The 9,161-nt window shown below is 38.9% G+C and overlaps 2 protein-coding genes across 2 annotated transcripts in view; one reads left to right on the top strand and one right to left on the bottom strand.

Annotated features, from left to right (window-relative positions):
* Positions 1-585: 585 nt before the first annotated feature.
* On the bottom strand, positions 586-3,549 carry mrpl19 (mitochondrial ribosomal protein L19). Its single transcript, XM_008397615.2, has 6 exons — positions 3,393-3,549; positions 3,092-3,206; positions 2,864-2,982; positions 2,272-2,406; positions 1,432-1,613; positions 586-1,098 (listed from the first exon to the last, which is right to left on the bottom strand). The coding sequence occupies exons 1-6, from the start codon at positions 3,469-3,471 to the stop codon at positions 877-879; spliced, it is 852 nt and encodes a 283-aa protein (XP_008395837.1). The 5' UTR covers positions 3,472-3,549; the 3' UTR covers positions 586-876.
* Positions 3,550-4,642: 1,093 nt separating this feature from the next.
* Positions 4,643-9,161, top strand: part of eva1aa (eva-1 homolog A, regulator of programmed cell death a) — a 67,064-nt gene continuing 62,545 nt past the window's right edge. Inside the window, exon 1 of the mRNA XM_008397610.3 lies at positions 4,643-5,123. Within this exon, the coding sequence (XP_008395832.2) occupies positions 4,865-5,123 (259 nt within the window). The 5' untranslated portion in view covers positions 4,643-4,864. The remainder of the gene's footprint in view (positions 5,124-9,161) is intronic.

Raw genomic sequence — 9,161 nt, 5'->3', positions numbered from 1 at the left:
AGTATTGATAAAAGAAAGTCACTACGGAGGAGGCAGAACAGCCGTGAAGACAGAACAGTAGAACAGAAGGAGGACGGGATATGCCCTCGTGTGCTTTCTCCACACCTTCTCAGACCTTGCAAACCTAAAAATCAAATTCCACACTGCAAAGGAACTCTGCAGTGCCCAACAGCCCATGCAAAGCACATGTGTGGGGTGACTCTTGAAGCACCATTATCTACCACACGTTTTGTTTTTAGTCAACTCTGCTTTGATATGCTTGGCTATAGCAATCTGTCAACTGCCAGCTTATTTAGCAGTGACCTTGTTTTGGCTCATCCCTTTTATGTAGGGTGCCAATGAATATCTGCTGGACTGCAGCAGTCATCTACTTCATTGTGAAAAATATAACGTGGCACTACAACCTTCTATTAAAAATACTTATTCTTATTGGTATCATAAATTTGCGATAAAAAAAAAAGAAAAATTGCCGCTGCAGACTCCTCTGTTCCAAACAGTTAAAAGTGAAAGCTTAATATATGGAGAGAGAAAAAAAGCAATGACAAAGGAAAAACAAAGCTATATAAAAGACAACTGACTCAAATCCAAAATTTCAAGTTTAATATTTTTAGGATGGTAACTTAATTTCTGTTTGGAAGGAGACAAGTTAGAGACCTGAAGGAACTCATACAGTCAAGTGAATACATACAAGACAATTTAATCCACTGACAAATATGAAATGTCCATGTTGCTTTCTTTGTATTTATTACACAGTGACCTTTAAGCTAACTGTCACGTACTGAATGAATAATTTCATTCAATCTATTTTCCAATTATTCCTTGTTGCTGGAAATGTTTGCTCCCACGGTTGCACTGAGGGGTTAAACGGGACTCCAGTCACTTGCTCATCTCCTCCTGCACTTCTTTGAGGATCTGTTCCTCCAGTTCTGTGGTGTCGTACTCTCGCAGCATGTCGTACTCCCTCCAAGGCTGCGCACGTTTCTGGGCACCCGCCATCTGATTGGGCGTCATGCACAGATCGAAGGTGATGCCCTGGATGTTGAACTTGGGCCGTTCCCAGTGTTTGGACCACGGCTTTGGAAGCATTTTTACTTTGAGCTGTAGAACAGAGTTGGAGGGGGGAAAAAAAAGGCTTAATTGTTTTCATTATTTTTTTATTATTATTATTCTTTCTCAACCGTTTTGTTTTACTGCAGGTGATGTATAAGAAATTTGACGCCAAAAAACCTACACAAAGTAGCTCTCTGTGAATTTTACTAAATTATTACAAGAGTTCCAAAGAGCCAAATAACTTAATGGAGGTACATTTGCATTACTTAAACAAAAACATAAAGACATTTATTAGTATAAACAATTATACACAGCACGACGAAGAGCAGTTTAAATTAAAGCAGAAATGATTTGTCAGACCAACCTAAACAGCCCACTCACCGAGTTAACAGGCACTTCTCCAGTAGGGGAGAAGGGCACAGGCTTCATTTCTGGGTCCACTGTGCTGTACTCAGGCAGAGCGTCTCTAAGGTACATAAGGTTATCGTCCAGTCTTTTCTCCAGCTTCAGGACTTCAATTTTCTGGATCCTAGGATTATACATCTCGTAGCAGATCTCAACACCTTTGGAAACACAAACATTTTGTCTGACGCTCACCAACCTCCTTCCTTGTACCAGTAAGAAGCGACCAATTACTCGGCAAGACAATAAAATTAGCAAATTTTCCCATCATTTCAAACTCAGCAGGAAAATCTTCTGGTCACTTCAGAAGGCCACTAAACAATTAAAGAATAAAGATATCTGTACACAGATCTGTGATGCCGACAAACTACTGAAAGATTAGCAGGTTATTTGGGAGGCATGTCAGGAAAATGCAGGGGGGGGGGTTGTCCCCTTACAATCACAAAATGTAACTATATGGAGTTTGCTAGACTCTCCTGTGACTTTAGCTAGAACAGTTGGATGATTCTGGCATGAGGAGGATAAATATGTGGAAAAGCAAATTGTGTCTTCTGTCAAATGTTGGTGAACCTGCCGTGCAGCGTGTGTGTTGAGCTTAAGTAAAGGTTTACATTCAAAGAAATTAAAAAAAAAAACCGTTATGCTAGTTTCGGTGGATGACCAAACACAGTCATCTATAACTCTTCCTACATTTGAATAGAATCTGTTTCAAACTACATCAAGGGTTTAAAGCTTTTAAAAATCCTTGCAGGGTTGGAGTGAATCTTAGATAACATCTTAAGCCAAACGTGCTTCTTTATGCAGCATAACTAATCTTACCTTGATTATTAATGATGTTCCTTAAGACAAAAGTGGCGCCCAGGCCGGTTCCACCCCTCTGGATGCAGATACCAACAAAGCGGTTTGTTTTCCCACTAGCATTAGGATCAGCCATGGTCACTGCAAGGATGCTGCCTGAAAGACATGGAAATAATACTTACTTAATAAAGTTAATTAAATAATGCATTTTTGCAATAATACTAATATCAACAACCAAGTGAGGGCACATCTCCGCTCACTTTTGTTAATATTTATTGTGATTTATTCTTTATTTTTTTGAATCAATACTTGTTCCCAATCACTTTTTTTTAAGAAAAAAGCTGAGATGAAATGGGGAAAAAAGTTTTGTTTGTTTCAGCCAATTTTCAAGTCCCTCCGTTTTAGTCATTTAGAGCTGAAAACCTGAAATTCAGCACTAGGAAAAACAGCTTCGCTTTTTTTTTGTAATTAGCGAAGAATTACGTGTAAATGCAGAGAAAATAATCAACCAAGTAACTTGGTTGATTATAACAAGTATTTCAGGAGTGGTGTCAGGAGTGATGAAACAACGTCAAATGTCATCACAATCCACTTTAAACATTTAGTCCCTTACCAACATAAAATTCGGGAATGTTGAGCATTTTCCTCCTGCGAATCATGTCTTTCCTCTCCAAGGAAAACTTGAAAGGAACCGTCCTCTGCCTGGGAGGGACGAACTCTGGGCTCAGAAACCTGACAGGAAATAAAACAAGCTGAATCAACGCAGTGACAAATGATAAGGTGACATCTTTAAGCTTTAACCAACGAGATTGTGTTGTTTACAATGTAAGAATAATCTTACTTTCTCAGAGAAGTCACCGTTTGTGTTTTATCTACTATGACAGGCTTGGAAGGAGGGACAAACTTAGGTGTTTCGCTGTCTGCCGCAGGGCGACACATGGATGTAGAAAACGGTCCTGAAAATAAAAAGGAAACAAGATCTTAAGATGAATTTAAAAAAAAAAAATTCTACGGCTAGCGAAGCTAACCTTGCTAACCTCAGCGACATCAGTACGAAATACAACTAAGAGACTATTTATTCCAAGAGTAAGAGCGAGTTATATAACACTGCAGACAATTTCAAGCTTCTTTAAGACACTTACGTTCATTCTGGTGCTGCAATTTTCGACAAAAACGCAGCGACGTAGCAAATTTACCAAATCCTCTAGTGCAAACCGCCATGTCTGACCTTCTGTTGTCACATTGTACGGAAACCGTGAAGGCCAAACGTTCTAAACGCGATTATGGGATGTAGTTCTGCAGTTTACTTCGCAAGATGGCGCAATTGTTCTATCAAAAATCGGCTACTCTCTGTTAAAGTTTTCAAAAATGGAAAGTTATACAAAACGTGTTTTTTAATTGAAACTGAAACGTAAAAAATTACGTAAAAGTTGCTATTATTATGCCTTAGATGACAATCTTAAAGAATCAGTTATAGGAGCTGGAAAAAGTCATAAATACACAACAAAATCGTCAAATGTACAAGCAAGAAATAAGCCAAATTTAATACCAAAATGCCATTATTGTGGAGTAAGTTCTGGCTTAGTTCTTATCCTACAGACACGGCGCTTTAAGAGCACTGCATAACTGTGGTAAGAATATTATGCATTTTCTTTCTTTTGTTCAAATGATATAAAAAAGTAGGTTCATTGGTATTCAGTCTATGTAAGTCTGCACTTAATACAACCACCTTTTATTACAGCTATATCTGCAAGTCTTAGGGAATATGTGTTTTAGCCCTTCTTTGCAAACATGCTGAGGCATAGTCATCATATTTGACTGAGAGTATCTGTGAACAGCAGATTTTTGTCTTGACAAAAACTCAATTTAGTGCTTTGAACTGAACCATCCCACTTGTCTTGCTTCAGGGTGGATCTTCACTCCAGCTTCAAGTTTTTGAAGTCTCTAACATTGTTTTTTTGTTTTTTTTCCTGAATTGTCTAATTTTAACTCCATTCCTATTCCCACCAATTCCCTGTTAGAGGAAAGCATCCTCTCAATATGATGCCACCACCTGATACAGTTAGGGATAGGGTGTTTTGAACTTCTCTACAGTCTCATCCTTAACTATATATTCTCAAAAAAAAAAACCCTATCTGCTCGTTCTAAGAAGTTAACAGAACAATTGTTAACTACTTAAGTGATTTCTCAACGAATAATTGCATGGGGACGAATATTTTTTTAAAAATCTATACATTTTATGTATTTCGAAAAATGCTGAAACCAATGGTTTTTTTATTCCTTCCTTTATTTTGTAGAACTTTAAGTTCTACCACATGAATTCCAAAAAAGTAATAAATAAATAAAATACACTGAGCGTTGTTGTAACTTGACAAAACATGGAAAAAGTTCAACAGGTATGAACATTTTTTTGCAAGACATTGTCAGTGAAGACAAAGCTTATGTAAAAAGCTTGCAGCATTTTCGAAGTGCAGTTTAAATTGTAATTTCCCTCGGATCTTTGAGGGCATGTGCAGGGTGGCGCAGTTCCAGCAGGTGGAATGCCTCCTCCTTCAAAGCGCGGTTGGAAATAACACTCGGTGCACACACGGACTCCAAACCCAACCCCTCGTCGATGCAAGAAGCATTTTGGTGGAGGGAGGATGATGGAAGTCTAGAAACATGGAATCGCACATCTCTTGAAACTGGAACTCGTTGCTACTGGATTTTTTTTTTTTTTTTTTCAGTGATTCGGGGGGAAATTACAAACTTCGAGGTTTCAATGATGTTATTCTCAGATTGGACTTTCTCAGCCGTCAATTTTGCGCTCCTGTTGGGAATAACGTGTCTGACCGTCATCTGCGATCTCACCAAGGGCTCTCCGGACTTTTCAGGTAACCATTTTGATTAAAAGTTTGAATCTTAAAATAAATAAATAAATAAAATAAAACAAACGCGCTATTTATATATATAAAAAAAACAATTCTGCGTATTGGTTCTCCACATTTTACCTTGCAAGTTCAGTTAGAACTGACACTGTTACAAATAAATAATTACATCTAACTTAAAGCGCTTCTTAGGAAGCGCGTCTTTCAAAACAACGCTGAGGTGTAATTTCAGTCCTGCGTCGCATCACGACCCGCGCCTCTGGCGTGCTGCAGCATGCGCTCTCAGATGTTTGTCTCGTAAACCTTCTGAGATACACAACTCGAACACACGGAAAGGGAATCAAGAGCCAGGATGAGCTGAACTTTTGGCCTGCTTTAGATCACTTTCTGTTGAACGATTCTACACGAACAAGTTCTTCCAAAAAACCGGGTATAAAGGGATGGTGAAGTAGATTTACGCGTTCAATATGTTATTGGTGATGCAGCTCGGATGATTTGAATAATGTGGATATGTTAGATAATGTTTACTGCAGCTACATGGGGGGGGGGGGGGGGGGGACACACACACACACTGCTTCATGTTTTCTGGTACCACTTTGAAAGCTAATACATTGCAGTGCCTTGGACCTGCCTGTTACTTTGGTTAGGTAACAAGCTGGGATTTTTCACCTGCTAACGCAAATCCTTCATATTACTTAACCACAGTTAACTATTTACCCCCATAGAGATTTCTACTGTTTTTGCTTTGTTTGTCGTTCTTACATGATTCAGATCATCAAATTTTAGCTGTTAGAGAAAAAAGATAACATGAGGAAATACAAAGTTCAATCTGTAAATGATTATTTTATGTATTAAAAAAAGCTATTCAAACCAACTTAGCACTATGTGGAAATAATATCAAACCCCCTCGTTCATACGTGGTTGAGGCCCATTGGCAGCAAGGACTGCCATTAAGTGTTTTCAGTAAATGGATATAAGCATTTGACATCACTATAAAGGACATTTTGTCTTTTTTTGCAGAGCTGTTCTGATTCAGACACAGTTGGGGGAGTTTTTAAGCGTGGATAGTGCTTTTAAGGCGATGCCACAACATGTTGATCTAATTTAAGGCAGGATTTTAACTAATCTATTCCAAATCCTTCGCATTTTTACATTTGGATCATTGTCCTGTCCTACATCCCAAGTACAGTTGAGACACTACGTTTGCAGAGTTGTATGTTCAGGAAAGGAGAACACAACTTCTTTAGGGTTTTCAGGTAGAAAGCAGAATTCATGGTCCCCTTCAGTTATGGTAAATTGTCCTGCACCAAACTAGACCATCAGGGTAAAACCATAACAATGCCATCACCAAAAACCAACTTGGTGATGATTTTTGGGACTGTGTTATCAGTCCCAAAAACATTTTTGCAACAAGTCTTGGAGATTATCAAGATTTGAGACAGTATTTTACTCTTTTTACCTTGGAATTCTTCCATGGATCCCATTTTTGTTCAGTATTTTTGTCATTGTTGAATAATGGACACTGGTTTTAATGTTCACTGGTTCACTGGTTTTAATGTTAAGTCATTCAGTGGTTTTAATGTTCCAGCTTCTTTTGTAACCTCTTGGATGAGTTGTTGATGCTCTCTTAGAGCAGTTTTGGATGTGGATAATCAGTTATTTGTTGTAACATGGCCAGTAATTACTTTTTCAGGATGTGTCAGGGTGAGGCAGATTTGATTTGAAAACTGCCTTTTGAATTGATTGAATCAAGTTTGTTGAATGGCCTGAAGCGTCAAAAAAAAAAAAAAAACACAAACAAAAGGAAGGGAACCCAAAGCAAGTCAGAACACTTTTATTTATGGTGCTGTAAAACAGGAAGGAGGCTTTGTCACAGTGTTAATTAGCCTCTAATGGGTCTAATGGTTGGAAACAGCAGAGTGACAATATAGTGAGAGTTGCTAAACAACAGATGTGTGAAATATACTCCCATGCGTATCGTTCTTGATACCGTCTAATGAGCTGCTAAAGATCTCGATCTAGGGGTGGCTGGTAAAGCTGTAATTACCACACGTATGAATGGGTGTTGTTTTGTTTTTGTCACAAATAGTACTGCTGAGTGGACTATAAGGTGGTTAACTCAGCAAAAGGCTAAGAGATTTTAGATTTCGTCTGATTGGTCCAAGCTAACACGCGATGGTGCAAATTTTCGGTGTTGCAGGAATTCAATGGTTATCTTTCAGAATACTTTACTCCTGTGAGAAACATATTCCAAATGCCTCAGATGAACTGGAGCCATTTATAATACCAAGTTACTATTCTGTGTCCTATGTGGTAGAAGATTGTGCAGAGGTGCTGTTCAAACATTCAGAGATAAGTGAAACTGACAGAAAATGCCTCAGCGACAAAGAAGTTACATTCTTGACCAGCCGAAACCCCATGGAAACAAGAATAAGTTGTTTGGTTGACAGGTGTTGTTAACTCGCTGGCTGATAGAAAGTGGTTTGTGTAACCCCTTCGGTGTCAGAAAACACTTTAAGCCTTCTTCTATGAATAGAACTAAAGTGACAAGACCTGGTTGAAGTCAACCCACCATTGTTGTACCGCTCATCTCACATTGAACATTTTGTGATAAAGTGTCCTGAGTCAGAACAGCCGACTTGACTATGAAAGTGGTCAGGAATCACAGGGATTCAGTGTGTTTAACCTTTCAGATTAAGACACTCATTTTCTCCGTAACACCCTATCTCAACCTCGATAAGTTCCGCTACATGCCTCCTTTGGTTCTGCAATGCTGGCTTCATTTTGTGAATGCCTCTTCATTCATCACCAATGGGCCTGACAGGTGATGAATGAACAGCAGAGGCAGTTTTCATATGGGGGTGGGTGGGGGGGGTTATTTATGCAGCTTTATGCCAGTCTGTGACTCCAGATTAAGTCCCAGTAGAGGCACACTCTGCATATTAATTTTTGCAAGTAAACGACAGACATTTTTTTTTTTATGACACAGCTGCCAAACAACTAGCTGGTACATAGACAACATCAAATGCTTGTCTATATTTGTCGGTTTATCAAACAGCGTGCTTCAGAGACTTTTCTCTTGTTCAATTACCATCCTGCTGGGGGGTCTGTGGTGGGAAGACAGAGCTTGGTCCTTTGTCACTTCAATCACATCTACAGTACATACTGTACGACTCAAATACGACGTTTAACCTCTGAGCTGAGGAGAAACAACCAGTGGGAATTAGTTGCAATTTTTCAAGCAGCAGAAGTTTATATTCTGCAACATATCGTTTAAAGTTGTCTGTGTGTGTGTGTGTGTTCGCATGTCATATCAATGCTGCACTTTAATACATCGTCAGCATCTTTTAGCTTACCGCTTGAAAACTATAGTTTGTTGGTGGGTAATTTACCCCTGGTTCTGCCCCGTCATCTTCGTCTATTACAGTATACAGCTGCCTACAGAGATAATTAGAGGTGCAGAGTGAGCTGTGCACCACTTAAGAGTCTTTAGGCTTACAGTGGCAGCAGTTAATTAATACTCATCTGTGTGTTTTATTGATGCTTTGTTAATGAATTTATAGATGATTCATTTTGATTACTACACTCCTAATGACCTCCTATTACCAAACGACAAACAGTCATCTTACTACTGACAGAAATGTTTTAAATATCTTTCAGTACGAGGATCACACGATGTGTTTATTTTTTTGTTTTTCCTATCTGGATGCCAACATGAACTCAAGCACAGCAGATTATCAACATGTGGAAATGAAGGTAAATGAAAAGCCATGAAATGATCTCAGAAAAGCTTAACCATACAGGAACAGACTTTTTAAGTGTGCTTGTTTTTATTAGATTGAGTCATTCTTAGTCCAAGCAAACAAAACTCTGCCACATGTGTTAAAAAACCTTTCATTGCTGTTCGGTCTCACCAGAAAAACCACGTTGTCGCCGAAGGGTTACTGTGAGGCCACTTTCGTTCTGTTTTCACCGTCATAAAACCCCGTGGACAAACCCCTCTCTAATCCCAGTCAATAGGATGAGAGGCTGTCGAGGGGCCGT

The sequence above is a fragment of the Poecilia reticulata genome, chromosome 21 (assembly GCF_904066995.2).
Source record: "Poecilia reticulata chromosome 21, P_reticulata-male-v2, whole genome shotgun sequence".
In the NCBI taxonomy this organism is placed as follows: Eukaryota; Metazoa; Chordata; class Actinopteri; order Cyprinodontiformes; family Poeciliidae; genus Poecilia; species Poecilia reticulata.
Note: the sequence above shows the minus strand (reverse complement) of the source record. Positions and strands in the feature narration are given on the sequence as shown.